The sequence below is a fragment of the Corvus moneduloides genome, chromosome 4 (genome assembly GCF_009650955.1).
Source record: "Corvus moneduloides isolate bCorMon1 chromosome 4, bCorMon1.pri, whole genome shotgun sequence".
In the NCBI taxonomy this organism is placed as follows: domain Eukaryota; kingdom Metazoa; phylum Chordata; class Aves; order Passeriformes; family Corvidae; genus Corvus; species Corvus moneduloides.
In genome coordinates, this window is record NC_045479.1 from 62,352,546 (window position 1) to 62,372,568 (window position 20,023).

Sequence of the window (20,023 nt, forward strand, 5' to 3'; positions counted from 1 at the left end):
TGAAAATAGTTTTGAACCCCCTCTTTCTTCCTAAATAAGTATCTTAGACAAATCTCTGTATGGACAGGTGAAAATACAGCTCTTTGTGAATTATTATTGATTTTCTTTAATGGGCATTTAACCATATATATTGGGCTATTTATTACTGGGTTTGGTACTTTATCAAAAAGAGACAAAACAGTAACAGCCAAAAACACAATATGCCCCAAAATTATAACATGCCAAATATTTCATATTTATAAGGAAACTCTTCGTGAATACTTCTTTTACAAAACTATGCCTGGTAATGTCTCTTCATATGATCACTGAAAAAATATTAAAAAATACAGTGAGTAAAAACATTGTTCTTAAGGCAGGAATAGCCAAAGGCTCAAGCCTGGATTTTGCCGCTTGATCCACAAGGAGTAAGACCATGAAACTCCAGGAGAAATTGTTCCTTACTAAATCTATATGACTTGTTAGCCCTACTCCTGGATCCAGGACTTAGTCCCAACAAATTCCTTAATGTTGAATACAAATTAATATAGCTGGGTACATCTCGGCCGTGAGTGTTAAAAGCAGTTTGTTGTGTACTGTTAATTGCCACAGATAAGCTGAAATCAGCTCCTGACTGCAAACAGCTCTTCCCTGCTCCATTCCGTGGTGGTGGAATACTTGCACTGGAGCTGAGGGGAGCAGGAGTGTGTGCATCAGGCACTTTGGTTTCAGCAAGTGTGGTTATTTTAAGAACAGAACAAGGGAGAAGCTTGCACAGTGAGTAAGGGATGAAGAAACTGTCCCTTAGTCCTTTTCTTCTGCTGGTTCCTGACTGGGTTTTTGGGGATATGCTATCACTGTGCCACACTATGAAGGGAGCAGAGAGTATAAATCTGTCTGAGTGAGACCTCAGTTCAGAGATACCTTGGACACTGGTATTCATGGACAGCACTGACCAAATACATGCTGGGGGCTGAGCTTGTGAACGGTAACCAGCATCAAGTGTGAGTGCTGGGCTCTAATTAGTATGTGTTAATAGTTAGGGCTATAAAGAGCTTTTGTTTTTCTACTCTTTAAAGCTCAAAGTAAAAAAAAATAGGAGGAGCTGGTAGTTAGAAAATGCAAATTTTACTGTCAGTTCTGCTGACTTTTAGGCCCAGCTCAAAGCACAGAATATTGCTTTGCTGTTGTTAAAACATGCTGATAAAGATCCTCAGTGCTTTCCATCAATTATGTTATTTCTGGGCATAAACATTCTCATCCCAGTGTCTGCAGTGAGAGCCATAGACTATACATCTCTGAGGATAGGGACTGTGTCTTTATCTGTGGGTGCTACCAATGGTAATGATAATATCTGGTACCTGGACAAAACAAGCAAATAAATGCTGCATTACTGGAATATGTCTGTAGTAGAAGGAGCAGGTTTGTTCTAATCTAAAAAAGTGTAACACTGAGATAGCTTCTCATCTAAGTAATTATCTGTGATCATATGTATAATGAACAGTAATGCACATTTAGGCCCTATTTCATTTGCATTTTGCAGACAGACAAGCAAGGGAAAGCACAGGAAGATGTATGTGTACAATAGGTGCATAACATCTCAACAGCTTAAGTTGTTGTTAAAGGAAGCCCATGCTTTGTAATAGATGTCAGAGCAACATAATTTTATTTCTAATTGAAGAAGCATTTTTGAACTTACTGGATTTTAATGAACGTAAATCCATGTCCTTTCTTCTCCAGGCACCCCCGAGAGGTCTCATTCCATCCTGCTGCAATACTCTGTCAATGGTGGCATCACTTGGCACCTGATAGATGAGTTTTACTTCACCCAGACTACAGATGTCCTCTTTATCAACGTTCCACTGCCCTATGCAGCCCAAAGCAACACAACGCGGTTCAGGCTCTGGCAACCTTACAACAATGGTAAGGAAGAGACACCTCTGGGAATCCAGGTCCATTCTTGCACAGCTCAGTATCTCTAAGAGAGTAGATTTTTTGAACTGAACAATTACAGAGACTTTTAAATCATGGGGGGTTTGTGTTTGAACTCCTTCAATTAGAATTACTGCAGGATTATGTTTACTGTTCTTATAAAGCAGTTGAATGACTTAAAGTGAAGTACCTTCACCTGATATCCCTGGATTGTGTGCAGAAAACCATCAGCTTTGGCCCTGGAGGGAGTGGGAGATCAAGCAACATCAATAAAGTTAACTTCACTCAGGTTCTTCTCATTATTTTTAATGGACCTGATTCTCACTTACACTGAGGCCCCATTAGGACGCTCCAATTATACAAAAGTGTCCCAAGTGTAAATGGGAACTGGGTCTACCTTACTCAGAATTAACTAGGCATTAAAAACGCATTTAGAAAGAGTATGTAGTGAGCAGTTAATCTTTTGATTAAATTGTAAAGGACTGGAAAACCACAAGAGGAACACAGCTCATTCCTCCTGATTACAGGAGATGTGCCAGCTGAAGGAAGCTCTCCTCTGCTCTCAGTTACTGTAAGCACATTTCCTAGCAGAAACTGACACTAACAGCTCTAAAGAATTCCAGCAATCATTTAGACGTGGCAATTCAGTAACAGTTTATTCCAGGCAGGCAAATTTTTAGCACAACCTTAACAAAAAAAACCAACCAAATTCAAATCTGGTCCTGACAATCCAGTTTCAGTTCATTCTTCTGACATGCCCTGCCAAAATCAATTACATAAACTTTTCTCTGATCAACTCCAACACTTTAAGATAAGTGAAAAAATGTTACACATAATATCTGTCAATTTAATCTTTCCTCTTCAGTTTGAGAATACCAATTTTCTGATGTATATGAATACATAATCCATTGGAGAGAACGAGTTTCAGAGCTTCCATCTCTATGGAAGAACTCCTCCCAGGCAAATACAAGCTGCTGAGTACAAGGACATAGAATGAAATTGCACTTTCAGGCTGCTTGGACTCTGTAGCAGCTGCTCATTTAGATGATTCTTAATTGAATAAGACAATGACAGAATTTCAAAGTAAATGTGATTTAAATAGAAGATAATTGTTCAACAGCCATTGCTTTCCACTCTTAGTTTTGCTGTGACTTCTATAAATTTAAGGGAATAAAAGTTAATTCCATAGGGTCAGGCTGCAGAGCAGTATGGGGACTATTTTCATGGGAAGTGAAAATAGTGAACCCACACTTTTAGCACCCTCTTCACATAATCTGTAAATACGGGCTGCTGTAATGCTCTCTAATAATAATGGTAGTAGGTCTTAATAGGAATATTTCCATTTTCTTTGTAGGCAAAAAAGAAGAAATCTGGATTATTGATGACTTCATTATTGATGGAAATAACCTGAAGAATCCCATTATCCTTTTGGATACCTTTGACTTTGGTCCTAAAGAAGACAACTGGTTTTTCTATCCTGGTGGAAACATTGGGCTTTATTGCCCATATTCATCTAAAAGAGCTCCGTAAGATTCTCTCAGCAATGCAGTAGAAAGAAGTGACTTTGTAAACAGAGTCTAAACACTCCTTTCCTTTATTTACAGGGAAGAAGATTCAGCTATGGTATTTGTTTCAAATGAAGTTGGAGAGCACTCCATTACCACAAGGGACCTGAGTGTAAATGAAAATACTATCATACAATTTGAGGTACTTGTCCTCAGAAAGTTTTTGCCTTTTTCTTCATGTCCTTCCACGTTCTGCTCTGGCATATTTGCCTAGCTGTTCTGATTGCCAAGTAGAGACTCTAACTGATTTGACATGACTCTCCCTCATGTGAATGTGTCATGATGCTTTTAATGCACAGATAAGGGAAATTTCTGCCTCAAAGTCTTCTACTTTCTTGCCTAAATTACTATTTTGTTCATGCCTATACACTTGCACTAATAGCATTAAAGTCCATGTCCTGTGCATTGGAGAGTCACCACTGGCAGGAAAGAGGATGAGCAAAATATAATGAGGGGGCCAAATGGCCACTTCGCAGCCTGCTCCAGGCTGACCAGTGGAGAGCTACAACTTCACCTGTGACAGTAGAAAATAATTTTTTTCTGCCTGCTGGCTGAACTGCACTGTGGTACTATCTCAGAGAGACAAGTTTCTGCTTTCCTTTTTCTTCTGCCCACATCATAGATGCTCTAGATGAAGCTGGTTTTTGGCTATCATGGCCTGAAGTCATCCCATCTTAGGGAGTTAACAAAAGCTCATGAATAAGGAGCATATTTTTGTGTTTCTCATGTAGTCAGTGGAAACAGGTACCCCAGTGACAACACAGAGTCTAAACTAAACTCTCTAATTTATCCTAGAATATAAACTCTGCATTGGCTAGGGCAGCTATAGGTAGCAGTAACTAGTTAGCCCAGTATTTTTTAGTTTAGAGAGGTCATTATATTGTCAGTAAGAAACTGGAAAAGAATCTAGCATGTAAATTGCCATGCCATGGTTCCAGACTGCTTTTAACAACAATGTAGCATGTTGTGGCATTAATATGAGATACATAATCAGCAAATGATAGAAGTTTATAAAAATTACTAGAATGATACTAAGGGTTTTCCAAGAAAATTAGGTTTAGTCGTGTACTCATGCACACTTCAATTTGTCATGCAACTAATTCATAAATTATTGAATGTAAACCATTTTCTGTTTTAAAATATAGATTACAGCCTGTACAACAAAAATGTTTGAGGTCACTTTAAGATATTCATAAGCCATTAACTTACAAAATCTTCATGTTTACTTCCATATGTGGTAAGAACATTGTTTTCAGCTCACTTTTTGAGAGCATTAGTGTAAATGAAGGAGTTATGCATAATGCAGTAGAGTTTCTCTCTGTGTCTCAAGAGTCAAAACCTATATTGGGTCAAGCATCTATCTAAGCTTCCAGATGAGTAGACAACCCTTCTAGTCAAATGTAGGTTGATGGGACTCATGTGCACTGAGGAGTGATGAAGGAAACTCAATGTAGGATACTTTCAACATTCATGCACATTTCTAAGTAATGTGTTTTAGAAATAGTTTTTTTTAACAGAACAGCATGATAGAAAGACACTTATTTTTGCTACAAAGACATAGGAATATCAAAATATTACATAATTCTAATACAGGCCTTATGTTTCATCAGCAATGACTTTTTATTTGTTGCACGGTAAGTACAGTACATCTTATTTTATAAGAGTCATTCTGTGAAGGAAATAATTCTTCTTTTACAAAAGCAATTTGAAATTACAAGAACATCTACATATCAGTGTAAAAGAAAAGCAGACTAATCTGCACTGGTTGTATGCAGAAAATGCATCTCAAGAGGTCTCAGATTCTCTATTAAACATTTTGTATTTTTTCAGTAGTAGAACTAGTTTCATTTAAGTTTTCTGCCTTTTCTACTGTTCTTTTTATCAGGAATCTTGTAAGCACACCCTGAGAAGCCTGACACTGACAAACTAAGTTTTGGTGATGTTGAATCTAAATCCAATCCAGCTGTGATGCTCTAGGGCTTTGCCATTATACATGGACGAATAGGTAGTGAGTGTGAAAGCTGAACATATTGAGCTGATAAGCTTCCTTTTTTAAAATGTAACATAAAAGAGGACCATAGTGTAGCTCAGCATTAACCAAAAGTTAGTGTTTGCACTTTTTGTTTTTATATTTCTGCTTTTAATAATGCAGATTTTTTGTTGCTGTGGTTACTTCAGTACCTGCTAGAGGACTGCAAGAGCTGGTGCATTTTCTCCAGCAATGTTAGCAGCTCTGCTCTGGGATTTGACAAATTAACTTGACAGTTTTCTCTAGCTAGAAGTTGTTGGGGATTTCTTATCACGTTCATGTTATCATAGGCTGTAGTGTGATATACTCATGGACAGGAGGGCAACATGCAAGAGTTCCTGTTCATGTGTGTCCTGAGTGCATCATCCCTGTTGTTAAATAGGTTCCCAAATCACCATTTTCCTGGACTAAATAAATACAGTACCAAATGGGGGAGGCTGACTAAGGTGAAGAATGGCTGGGGGTCCCACAGCCTGCCCTGTGTCACCTTCTGTGTTTGATGCCTTGGTCCCCAGATCAATATTGGCTGCACCACAGACAGCTCCTCTGCTGACCCAGTGAAGCTGGAGTTCTCACGAGACCTGGGGGCCACCTGGCACCTGCTGCTCCCCTTGTGCTACAGCAGCAGCAGCCACCTCAGCTCCCTCTGCTCCACTGAGCATCACCCAAGCAGCATTTACTACGCAGGCACTACCCAGGGCTGGAGAAGAGAGGTCATTCACTTCGGAAAACTGCACCTCTGTGGGTAAGTGTCCAGCTTCTGTTCCTGCCCAGCTGCTTGTTGCTTTGCTTTTATTTCTGTTTTTCACCCAAAATTTCATTCCAGCACAAGAGTGGTGCATAAGAATTGCAGCACTAGAGCAGACCGGAGGACCGATTTTTCTCTGCTTTTTGCCCTGAATGTTAGCTACTGTTCAGGTGATTCCCCAAATCATATTGTGCCTAATGCTGATGTAGAATAACCACAGGCAATTTCCTATTACCTATATATTTAATTAGTGACAGTTTAATAGAAGAGAGTTGCTTGGTGAAATTAATGCAAAACTGACTGTTCGTAGAGTGCTTCGAGTGTTCTTCACAGAACTGCATCAGCCATTTAAATTCACTGATGATATTTTTGCGTGAAATTTGAGCTTCATTAGAAAATGCAGTAAAATGTGAGCTAGTATAAGCTTGATTCTACTTCAGTATGAGGAAATGGTCTCATTTAAATACAGTCTCAGCTATATTAGTAATATTCTAAGAAATAACTGCTTCAGTCACTAGAAACTTAGAGAAACAAATCAAGTAGGATGAAAACACAGCATAGAATAAGAGTATGTGGTAGCAGGTACAGTAATATGTAACTTTTCAAAGTAAAAACACTACTGTTTACTTTTTCAGGAATAGCTATCATCTAGCATCAACTCACTTTATGTAAAAGATCACACCATTAATGATTAAACTGTAGCATGTATGAATGAAAATGAGCTGTGTAACTATGAGACTTTGTGAGTCTATGCAGCTGTGGCACTGAGTACTTATGAAACTACTGCAGTCAGTGGGTCCTCCACTAAATAAATGACGCCCATGTGTGCCTCTGAAAGTATGAAAAGACCTTTCTAAGAAATAGGACTCAAGTTTGGAAAGACTGGATGTTTAATAATTTAAGAAAATGTTTAAATTTTAAACTTGAGTTTTCTGGTTTATGACAGTTAACATTTCAAGCACATAACAGGTATCCATCTCTTTCACCAGCTCACTTGTGCTTCCTGGTTTTGTGCAAAAGCATTATTTTACCCTTTACCTAACCATGCATCCCTCCAAATGAAAATTTGGACTGTGCAGTCTCCTAACTCATTTAAACCTTCCAGGATTTTGATTTAGTCCTCTGTTCCTGAGTGCTTCCATCCTGTTTTTCTACCTTCCCTCCTATTCCTTCACCAACACACCAGGCCAGGAGCCCATTGATAGCAGCCAGACAAGCCCAGCAGTGCAGAGTAGCTTATATGGGACATTCAGTGCATTAGATCCTTGGGCCAGAAGGCTGAAGGGGGGATTTCTCCACCAGAATCCACTGGAAGAACAAGAAAAATTTCCAAGCCTGTCTACTCATGTAATTCTAAAACAATCCCCCAGCCTTTTCATCCCCAAAGTGTCAAGTGGTTATATTTAACTGAGAATAAAGACTTTTGAAGTTATTTCCACTACATATGTAATTTTGGAAATGAATAGATGTTATCAACAGACTGCTGTAAGTAATGGTTAGTGTTCCAGTTACATCCTGAAGGTAAGGTCCAGGGCTTGTTGAGCCAGATAAGAAACCCCAAAAGAACTTTAGCAAGACCAGTGGTTCACTCTCTGCTTCAGACATGAGTCGTGCTTCACCCTCACCAGGAGCAACCCTGACAGGAAGAGCTGACACAAATCAGGAAGAAAAATCCAGCATGTGGGGCAAAGGTCTATTCTCAAGAGGAGCTTGTAACACCTCCAGCCTCACACTTGTGTCCTTCACCTCAGGGCACGCTACGTGCAGGAACTCATGCCTTCTGATCAACAAATCAATATGATTACACAGAAGCATCTTATTGTTTAAAATACCCCCATGTTCACACATCTCTCAACTTTGACATAATACCTTACTTAACACTACTTACACATACACATATCACTCGACTTAGACATTTTCTTACTTACACTTTTTACAACTTCTACATAACACAGTACTTATGCATTCTACCTACTTATGCATTTTACAACTTTTTTCAAAGTTTTTCAGCTTCTTCTCTCCCAATTCTTTTCCAATTTAGCACAGTTTACCTTTCAGCTCTTGATGAATTCCTGATGGCTCTAACAGGTGGGGCACCTGATCCAGGAAAGCAGCATCGAGATGATGACAGCAACAAAACCCATCCAGTGATTAGCAGCCAAGTTAGTCCAGGAAAGCCAAACAACAAGCCAGTAAAGGCCAGAGACCAAATATAAACCTATCCCACCTCTCCCCTCAACCCTTCAGACTGGAGCTTAAAAACCCTCTTGGGGCTGATGTGCTGCAGCTGAAGGTGGAAAGGCCAGGTGAAGCCAGTGAGGGTAATTCCAGCCTGATCCCACTCTGAGGGCTCTGGTAAAAATAACTAAAGATGGTTTGGCTGGGGCATACTATCAAGGTTCAAATACTTTACAGCAGCTACAGTCGATGATTTTGACTTCCAGCAGAACTCTGGTTCTTGGGCGTCTTTCTCATAACACTTAGTAGTGTCCCCACTCACTAATTATCAGTTGTCACCTAAATCTCCTCATAAATATTTCTTTTTAGAAAATCAAGGAAAAAAAATTGTCAGCTACAATTACCTGTGGAATTGATTCACCTGCTGAATTTAGATATCTTTAACAAGACACATTAAACACGCAAGGCAATTAAGTGCTTTTCCCTTCTCAATCTTCTCATTTCCTTCCTCCCTTAAAACGTTTTCTCAACTGGGAATAAAATTAGTCTCTCAAGTGTTTTCCTCATTTCAATTCGTTTTCCCTCCTTCCCCAGTTGTTCCTTTCCATATGCAGCACTGATGCAAGTAGCACTTAGGAGATGAATTAAAAATGACAGGACAGCACCCAAAGGAGAATATAGTTTAAATTAACAACTTGCAATATCAGCCTGGTTTAAGATTAAGCTGCCCAAAAGCAAGCTGGATACCTGGTGACATGACAGATCACATTTTCTTTCTGTGTAATTGAGGGTGAGATTACACCCCTGCCAGGTAGTCTCTCTGGGGGCAGGATGGAAGCATGAAGTAGGATCTCACTCTCCAGGAGAGGGTGAAAGTGGCCTGGTCTGACCCACTGTACCCCAAAGCAGAAGAGAATCCACCGGACTATGGCCATTCATCTTCTTCATGAATGATGGAGATAAGAGCAGCTGGATTTTAAATCTTGAAAAATTATGTCTGTCACTTGATTTTGGGATTACAACTAATGAATAATGTTATTTTTATTTCTGTCAGTACTTGGGTTGATTGTCAACATAAAGATGCATGAGGTACTGAAGGAATTAGATCTAGCAGTCAGTTTCTAGAATTAATCTATTTATCAAGCCAGTTCCCACAGAAAGAATAATACATACGTGCATATAATGGTATATGTATGGAATACAAAAAAGATGGAACTATTATTTAAAATAGGTACTTTTTATGCCATTTTCAGGTTGGCGAGGTTCCGGTGGTACCAAGGATTCTACCCTGCTGGATCCCAGCCTGTGACTTGGGCCATTGACAATGTGTACATTGGCCCCCAGTGCGAGGAGATGTGCAACGGGCACGGCAGCTGTGTCAATGGCACCAAGTGCATCTGCGACCCCGGCTACTCCGGGCCAACCTGCAAAATAAGCACCAAGAACTCCGACTTCCTTAAGGATGACTTTGAAGGTATCTCTTTTGGGAGGGGGATCTGAATACTGCCTGTCCATCTTAGTGGAACCTAGGGTTCAAGGGATTAAACAACAAAGCCTTCCTCACCCCTGCATGCTCCTGATTAGAATTTACACCTGGGGGGTATTCCCACGAACCAAGTAATTCAGATGCCATCTGCAAGCATGGTTTGTGAATGTCTGATGCACTGTTAATGCTGGAATACAAAATCTTCATTGAAACAGAACTCCCAGAAACTCTACAGGTAGAAAATAATTTTAGAAGAAAACTGTTTTGATGGTAGTTTGACTTTAGCAGAGACAGAGCATTTGCACGAGGCAAATAGTGGAGTGTCGTTTCTCACTACTAGGGAAATCTGACTGGCCTTACTACAGCAATCACAGTTTCAGAGCAGACCATGTGTCTCAGCAGTGGGAGCCAGTGCTCAGCAGCCTGAGCAGACCCCAAGAGAGGGAAGGCAGGAGGGAACTGAAAGCCTCACGCATGCCTGGGCACACAGAGCATCCACGCACACAACTCGAAAACCCCCTTGAGGCTTCCCCCGCTAGCAAGCACGGCAAGAGGAGCATGTTTAGCATAAAGCAGCACCTGTGAACCAAACTCATCCCTTTATAGGTGTTGCTGTTCATTTTCAATTTTGCCAGCCCTTGCTTGCATGCTACCACATGATACCCAAGGTTTCTTTAAAGACCTGAGTATGTTGTTGTTATCTTAAGATAAATGAAGAGAAGTGGAAAACCTGGTGAAAAACTGGAAACTAAGATCCCAGATTTCATACTTCTGGGTTTATTTTGTTTATTTTGTTTTGATTTGCGTCAGCTTTCTAGAATACATGGTATTGGAAACACTGAATATTTCTCAGTCAGCGTGTGATTTTTAATTTATCTCTCTTCCTCTGGAAGTAGCACTTTTGCAGCAGGAGCACTTCAGAGTAAATCATAAATATGTATTCACTGTGTATTCAGGTCAGCTGGAGTCGGATAGATTCCTCCTTGTGAGTGGTGGAAAGCCGTCAAGGAAATGTGGTATCATGTCTGGAGGAAACAACCTTTTCTTTAATGAAGAAGGTTTACGTATGCTGATGACTCGAGACCTAGATTTGTCACAAGCCAGGTAACACCCTTTTCAAAAGTTCTTTCGGGATTTCATTGAGGAAATAGCATACTGAAGAATAATGCATATGTGATACTTCTCTAGTAAATCAAGCTGACTTACTCTGTGGTCCTCACACTAGCAAATGCTCCATTTTAACCACTGTTACCATGTTAAATTAAATTTAAATTGAACTTTAATAGCATTAGCCATTTAAATGTTGTTTTTTTCCTTGAATAAGAACTCTGGGAATTGATGCCACACCTTCAGTAGTTCATGCAGTTTTTCGTTTCTAAACCCATCACATGAGAAATGCTCTGCTTCTCTTACAGTCTGGTGTATTATGAGCCACTGCTGAAACAGGAGTGTCTGCTGAAAGTATAACTCTTACATTTGTCATCTCATAATTCTTTCATTTCTGAAGCTTGTTTTTTTCTTATTGTGCACATTTGTTTCCAATAATTCACTGAGAAATTCCCATCAAGCTGTCACCAGCTATTCAAAACCAAATATTTTAGTGTAGTTACAGTTTATGTTGTATCTTTACAGCCTGCAGAGGAGATATGTGATGAGTGAGACATGCTAAGCAAGCCATATTAAAAAAATTTAGACTAATATGAATTAAACTCCATCCCAGTTGTGAGCATGCTAACAAATAGGCATTGTTTTCTAGTTTATTCTGTGCCTTAGCTGATATTCTTATGTTATTACTTTGGAAAGACTGAATTTTCTCCAGGACTTTTTTTCACTGATCTCTAAATACCCTACTCCTCTCTAATGTGCTGTGGGAAACATTTTAACAGGAATTTTATCTACTTCTTACCTGTCAGCATTGGTATTGAAGCTTTAAATAATGGTTTAATTGTAAAGACTCATGGTCAGTAAAAATGCCTAATATCTAATCATTGTAGCTTTTAGATCAGCACTTAGCTAAACGTCAGTGATGTGTAATCTTAAGGACCCCTGTAATTTGTAAGATTCCTCACAGAAAAATTTTTTCAGATAACTTTTTTTTTTGTTTTTTGATTAAAACAAACCCCAGTTCTTAGCACTAATTTGATTACTAGACCACTCTGAAACTAAAAGATTGTTTAAGAAAAGATACAAAAGATCTTGTAAGTTGCTCCATTAGACTAAATGATGTTTTTCTTGTTGCTCATGTTCAAAGAACCATCATTTATCTCTTCTCCATGGCTGTTTGTAGCTGGATTTGCATATATTGACCTCAAGGTGTTATATGGAGATAAATTGCTTCTGTCTTAGGAAAACAAAGCTGAACATTCAATTTCTTGTATATATACTTATGAAAAATAACAGTTATCAACAAATAACTGTATGTTCTTTTCTGAACAGCAAGGCACACTGCAGTGGCATTGCTGGGAGCTGCTCTTTAGCAACCTAAAGTAATTGCAGTGGGATTTTCTTCATCTCCAGACTGACTCTATCAGCCATCTGCAAAGCACAGCAGATCTGTCTGTGACACAGATGTGCCAAGTTCTGCACAGGACTTGGGGACAAGTTTCAGTTTATGCCAGGAGTGATGAGAACAAGTACCTTTTAAGGGTGCTAGACTCAGTAGTCACATTCCCTTTTCCTTATGGGGAGATCCCCTGAAGAACACAGGCATGCAGTGGTGTCTGTCAGTGCTGCAAGCCACACTCAGCACTTGGGGATTGAAATCAAGTGGACTCTGCAATCCACTGTCCACTGCCATCACATCTATATGCTAAAGAATTTAACATAGGGGACAGTATATCACCCTGATGGTGATACTGGTGGCTGAAACTGCACCACATGAAATGTCAGTAGGGACAGAATATTTTAGGTATCACAGCCGATCAAATTCCTTTCAATTCTGAATTACTAGAAGAATATCCACACATTTGAGTGTTACTAGATTTACAAAAAACACTTTGCTTTTCCATTTCCATTTTTCAAAGCTTTTGCAAAATATCTTTGGGATAAGAAGAGAGATATTTAAAATTATTTTTTTATCTGCTAGACATTGTTACCTACATTCAAGTCGGTTATTACTACATTAGTAAAATCTGAGATGCAAGAATAGCAATGCACAGAAATCAGATGCAACAGAGACAAGGTCACCTGGGTTTATTTCCTTTGAATTATGTGGCAAATGTTGGAGTAAATCTGAGGAGGCAGAAAGACTTGCCAGCAGTGAAGCAAATCCATTACATTTGATATGTTGATCCATGAGGGTACCCAGTGCTCCTTTACAGCACAAGCAATCTGTTATGTCTGGGACATGGAGGTGCATATAATCTATAGCAAAATCAGTTATATATAGTAGCAATAGAAACTGTGAGTCACAGTCAGGACTAGAATTAATTGAATTGTAGGTCTGGTGTTTTATTGGAGCTTTGTCTGCCCAGCACCTCTGTGGTGCACTCCCATCAGATCTACCTGCAGATCAAACCAGAACAAGATTTTTGATGCCAAACTTCTTTTGCACCATTTCATTTAACCACGAGCCAGGCAGCACTAATGCAATAATAATTAGAACAAAAAATACTCTAAAGCTGTGCAAAAGCGGTGCAAACATGAATTAATACTTGTAATATTCCTGCAAGTCCAATAAGTAAATATCATTACAGCACGGTTCCCTCCACTCCAAGTGCACAGTGGAGCTATTTATGAGCATCGGCTGACGGGAAGGATTTCGCAGTTTGATACAAGTCTATTGTGCAGCTTTGGAGAAGCCAATTAACTGGGGGATGAAAGGCTGCTGTCCCTGGGTGGCTTGGGCTGGCTTCAGGGAAGCCGGCACATTTAAACGGTGTAATTTAGACAAATTTCCCAGGCTGACAAAATGGACAAAATGATCCCTGAAAGTGAAATGTGCTTTGTTCTCCTGTCCAGATTTTCTCTGGTTTATGCCAATGGAAAACTGGGATGCTTATTTTGAATTTAAGCATTTCAGCAAATTCATAGCAAATTATGATCTACTTAGAGCACGGTTGCTTTTCTGCCACTAAAATCTGTACTCATGGGATACGGGGATAAAAATTTCACCCAGGATTATGTTTCTGATACTTGCAACACCATCTGCTATGCAGACAAAAGCTGAAAACATAAATGACCAGCTTTGTTCAGCCTCTTATGCCTGGCAAACTACCACACAGGCAAAATGAATTTTTGTCATACCACCTGTCTGTCTAGTTATATTCTGGAAGCTTTGGAAAGGAAATCATAAGATCTCCTAAAGCGGACTCTTACAGCTAGAAATCACAGTGCTAGTCAATTGACAAACTCCAAGTCTCTCTGGTTCATTGTGTAGGATGTTGTAGAAAATAAATCTTTCCAGTAAATGCTCCCCCTGTTAGATTTGTGCAGTTCTTCATGAGACTGGGATGTGGCAAGGGAGTACCTGACCCCAGGAGCCAGCCTGTGCTGCTGCAGTATTCACTCAACGGGGGCCTCTCATGGAGCCTTCTCCAGGAGTTCCTCTTCAGTAACTCCAGCAATGTGGGACGATACATTGCCCTGGAAATTCCCTTGAAGGCCCGTTCGAGCTCCACCCGGCTTCGCTGGTGGCAACCATCCGAGAATGGGCATTTCTACAGTCCCTGGGTGATCGACCAGGTGAGGAAACCTTGAGGGAGTAGCTTCTTTTAACACAATTTTAGACTGGATTCAGTATTAATGTCTCCCTTTTTTTGGCATGTACCATTTCACTGAGACAAGCAAAAATGCTTTGTAAAAAAATATTTAGAGCACAATTACTGTGTGCTGAACTCATGGTTTTAATGCAGCATTTCCACGTGGGGCACTGATTGCCCATTTTGAATCTAGGAAAGTCTTTTACACATGTGTAGAGCCTCAGGTTCACATTGCAGGAGGCCTTACCATGCAAAATGCAAGTCTGATTTTAAACTTTAATATATACGTACTTCAATATGTATCCAGATATGGAATTGGCTTGGTAGAATGTAATAGAAAAAAATTATAGAAAAATACCAATCTGTATGAAAATAAAGTTTCCTATTTAGGATTTGCTTCTACAAAGATTATTATATTACTTTGTATGACTTGGTATAAATCACAAATGATTTATTTCTAAAATGATTGTTCTCTAAGTAGTGTCATTGGGTTGTCCAAGTACAGTTTGCTTTAATATTTATTTTTTTTAAAGAAGTTAGTTCAGATTGTTAGGCGAAACCCAGCCCCTTTAATGTTGTGGTTACAAAATTTTACTTCCCATCCCTCCTTTTAAAAATGAAAAAATACTCATTGTTTCTACATCTTCACTGAATGTAGTTATATTAGTTCAGAACAATCAGAAACTGAATTCAGAATAACAAATGAAAAATAATTCTACCTTGCTTGCTGTTGAATAGTAAAACGATGTTTTATAGTCAATGACAAAACAGAGACTATTTCCCCACTTCCATCAGCAGGTGCAATCTGATAGTAGTGCACCAGATTGCAGAAGAGCAGAACAATCACTAGGAAAGTGCAATCACTTTGTTTCTACAAACGCTTATTTTTGTGAGCAGTTTTACTTCATCAAGGATGGAGGTCACCTCCCTGAATTTTAGATTTTTGCAGCTGAGCCAATCTCTTTCCTTTACAGGAAAGAGATACTCCCCTTTCTCTTCTAAGAGACTAAGCTCTTTACTAAGTAAATTTTTCCATTTTGGACCAGCAGAATAAATACATATAGACTGGTACATCTCCTCCTCCCTCAGGTTGCTATGTCACATATATGTTTATGAGGACTTCTAGACATCTTTTCTTTTCAATAGCAATTTCTTTCCTAATGTTTCAGATTCTTATTGGAGGAAATGTCTCTGGCAATACGGTATTGGAAGATGATTTCACCACACTGGATAGTAGGAAGTGGCTGCTCCACCCTGGTGGAACAAAGATGCCAGTCTGTGGCTCTACTGGGGATGCTCTGGTGTTCATTGAGAAAGCCAGCACCCGCTATGTTGTCACCACTGACATTGTTGTCAATGAAGACTCTTTCTTGCAAATAGATTTTGCAGCATCCTGCTCTGTCACAGACTCCTGTTATGGTAATAACTTCTTAGTAATTCCTGCCATTCCTCTTCCTGCCATTCCTCTTCCTCTACTGCAGAGGAAAATTCACTTGTTTTCTGGTTACATTATTCATCATAACAAGAACTGAGAAACAAAAGAAAGCTGCATGTTTCTGTTAGAAATTGTAACATCAGCGTTTTTATTCCAGGTGTCTGAAGCCTAAGATAAACTGAAGTGTATTATTCCCTTCGAGCACCTAAGTTGCAGTTCAATCCATTTAAGAAAAAGACTAACAGCTGCCTTACTCAAATCCATTTAGTAGATAGCATCCATTTAGTAGACTGCTTGGGGTGGTGGTGTAATAATAAGCAGATAGGTGTTCCCAGCATATGTTTTTTGCTTTGTGGTTTTGCATTTTCAGTGTAGTCTTAGTTCTGATCTCACTTGTACCCATATATCTAAGAAATCATTTATACCAACATACATCTGACACATGCTAAGACAGCATCAACTGAAAAAATTTATATTGTCCATATGAAATAATAAATATGTCTAGATCTATATGTATCCATGAATGAATGTGAGCATAGATATATGCACGTGTATATATATATATATATATATGTTATGTACACACAACAATGCAATTTTTAATTACCTAGCTTCCTTTTTTCCATATGTCTATTGAGTGCAGAGCCAGCTTTTATATGTGTATATACATACAGATAGAGAAATAAATAAAAACGTGCTTTGTACTCAATATACATTACATGGACATTAAAAACTGGTTAATTGGTTCATTATGGGAATTCTAAGGTATGCAAGAAATAGGTCTTTCTAAAAAACAAGCTTTTGAATGCTTGTTTTACACATCCTCTTAGGGTAGGGTTTTGAGGTATAGATATATTTAATGAGGATGAGAATACAATACATTGCATCACGTGGTATGTGTTAATATACTGGGTTGCTGACTATTCCTCTACAATTCTGTATAAAAATGGAAAAAGATTTTACATGAAGTCCCACATTTAGCTTCTCTGATATTGCTAGTCTGAAGCTACTCACATGCTTAACAATTTTTCTTTCTTTCGGTATTAAAAAGACTGCGGCATCCTGAGATCATCTCTGCTAAGTTTAGAATTGTTTTGGCAACTGAGTTATATACCAGCAAAGAAACAGTTCCGTATTTTGTTGGGGGGGGGGGGGCGGGGCTTGTTTGTTTGTTTCTTTGTCTACTACCCTTATCATTATCTTAACTTCATATTAAATTAGGCAGGACGCTATTGAATCATGGTTCTAGTCATGATGAGCCAAACATTTCTTTTGGTGAGGGAAATTTAGCACTAGAAACTCACTTACCCTTGTTTGTACCTACTTGTCCTTGTATTTCTATAGCACTGTCTTCTGTGCTGAAACATCAAGTAGGACTGATTGGGTGATTAAGGGTCATTTCCTGTGCATGAGGGTAGAAGAAATGGGTCTGCAGTAATCAGAAAAAGATCACAGATTTATCACCCCTGTCACTGCAACCACGCTTCATGTTTTACGCAGACAGCTCAGCCAGAATGCAGCTGGAACATTTACTTCAAGTTAGAGTTCTGCACCTATTATTATTTACTTTTTCATGGCTGCATGAAAGTTTGACTTGAAGTATTTAGGGAGCTTGACTAACCTTTAATTTTCATAATAAAAGTTTATCAGCCATAAACATCAAAACAATGAAACTGCTGATTTTTGCTGAGAAATGAATACATTAGTTTAATGTGGATAGACTGTGTTTGAATGGAAACAAGCTCACTGACTAACAAACTCAAATTAAAATTGTGCTGGGTAATGAAACGAGCTGGTCTTCAGGAGGGGTGGAAGGCTGACTAAGCCATCTTGTGACAGAGCCAAAAGTGAATTTGGGTGTTGCTCAGCTTTACCCAGCAATCACATCCAGCTGAATCTCACCCTTCAAGCCTTAAAAACAAAAAATTTGGTGGTCATGGTGCTGTCACATCACTTTCTTGCACGCTGCAGCTACAGAAGTTGTCTTGACTTAATCTTGGCAACTTAACACTGGCTCTGTCTTTTCATCTGTGGTCTCTTGAGTTAGGTGGTGGATGCAGAGATGTACTGCAGACTCCTCCTGAGCTCTACCTGCTCAGCAGTATGTAACACATCCTCCAGCACTGCCACCAAAGGAGGTAGCTTTGTGCTTCTGACACAAGGGTTTGAAAAGTTCTGAGTGGTTATTTTGTCCACTTTAGTTTAGACTTGTGATACTGTCGGGGGCTTGCACTTTATTATAGGTCTATGGATAGGCCTCTCTAAATTAAGTAACTAACCATCTTTCCACCCTTAGCTATTGAACTGGAATATTCAGTGGACCTTGGGCTGACCTGGCACCCAATTTTGAGGGACTGTCTTCCCACTAATGTGGAATGCAACAAGTACCATCTTCAGAGGATTCTCATTTCAGACACTTTCAACAAGTGGACTCGGGTTACTTTGCCTCTGCCTCCCTATACTAGGTAACTCCCTCTGGTTTTCTGCAGAATAAATCTAAAAGCATAACTAGGTATTTAGAACATCATGATACATTATAGAGTTAATGCAATTGTACCTTGTCTTTTTTATTTTGTCCATGTATATAGCAACAAATAAATGTAAGTAAATGAAGGTCTATCCTATAAAAATTGAAACACAGGTAGCAAGGGCATCAGGCTCTCAGCACTATTTGACTCCACAACTTTTCTCCTCCTGCTGAGCCCAATCTCCTCACATAGACATAGGCTGAGCTAACTGCTGGCTCAGAAGTAGCAAAGCACAGGAAAAGCCTTGAGACAGTTGTCATGAAAGATGCCACCTAAGGCACACACAAGTTTGGAAACACAGACCTTTATTTTTAGCAACTGTACTGAAAGCACCTATACAGTTGCTACACGTTTTGACATTAGTAGTGGAAAAGTCCGTGTTCTATTATAATCATTTGGGGCATCTGGACTCTTCCCTATCTTCCGTGCTGTTACATCAAGCAATAGCACTTTTTTTAGGAGTTGTTCCCAGGATTAATTTTCTGTGCTTCCTCTTTTGTGCAGCTTTGCTATGTATTGTCTGTAAAAATCCATTACCCCAACTGTTCTTGTATAAAGACTGCATATTTGCGTTCAGAATAGTCTTTCTGGGGTTGAATGGGATAAATCACAGCTGGGATCGATGTTCCAAACCAATTGAATTTGGACCTGAAAGGAAGCTGCCACCTGAGATAAACTCAGGTTTATAAATAACTGTGATTTTAAGACTGAAGAGTTTTTTGAGCAGTATATGTCACAAGAAGTCTGATGCCCTACCGAGGTGAAAATTTCACTTCTGTCCAATCCCATAATTTTAATTTTTGGCTCAAGTAGTACCATTTCCCAAAATTATTAAGATAGGCATTCCATGAGAGAGGTTATTACAACCTTATCTCATAAGCAAGAGACACATTAAGCTTTAGGATAAGAACAGTGCAGCTAATAGGCCTTTTAGTCTAGATGCAATATCATTCTTATGCTGCTTTATTATTTCAAGCTGAGTAGTAGTGGGTGTGTGTCTCCAATTGTTTGTGCCTGTATGTTTTAGGCACATGCAGGCCTCATGCAGGCACATGTAGTCAATAACTTGGCCTGGTGCTCACCACTCATGTCTGTGTAGCCTGTTAAGGCTTCTGCACTCCAGAGCACTACCTCACCTCCGGCCTCTAGACGGCAATGAACACTTAGTTTTAGCTTAGAGCCGATTTTAAAATGCAAATGTGAACACAAAGCTTCCCACAGGAGCGTCAACTCTGTAACTTGTTAGTGAAGTGCCCAGCCAAACCAGGCAGTGTAAGATACAGGTGCTTGTCTTTATTTTGAAAGGACCTCCTCACAATTTCTACATTTCTTTTTAAAATGCTGTTTGGTGAGCAGCTGAGCTGAGCTCAGAGCAGTAGATTTCTTTCTGGATAAACATGTTATTTATTCACCTCATGCAGCATTTTCATTAAAAAATAATTAATG

General features: G+C 39.2%; 1 protein-coding gene across 3 annotated transcripts in view; it reads left to right on the forward strand.

The window, feature by feature from the left end:
- Window positions 1–20,023, forward strand: part of RELN (reelin) — a 274,847-nt gene that overhangs the window by 226,851 nt on the left and 27,973 nt on the right. For all 3 annotated transcript variants that reach the window (XM_032106018.1, XM_032106019.1, XM_032106017.1), the window contains exons 38-46: window positions 1,717–1,899; window positions 3,263–3,434; window positions 3,513–3,615; window positions 6,018–6,247; window positions 9,682–9,902; window positions 10,871–11,018; window positions 14,339–14,597; window positions 15,784–16,033; window positions 18,346–18,514. In XM_032106018.1, the coding sequence (XP_031961909.1) occupies window positions 1,717–1,899; window positions 3,263–3,434; window positions 3,513–3,615; window positions 6,018–6,247; window positions 9,682–9,902; window positions 10,871–11,018; window positions 14,339–14,597; window positions 15,784–16,033; window positions 18,346–18,514 (1,735 nt within the window). The remainder of the gene's footprint in view (window positions 1–1,716; window positions 1,900–3,262; window positions 3,435–3,512; window positions 3,616–6,017; window positions 6,248–9,681; window positions 9,903–10,870; window positions 11,019–14,338; window positions 14,598–15,783; window positions 16,034–18,345; window positions 18,515–20,023) is intronic.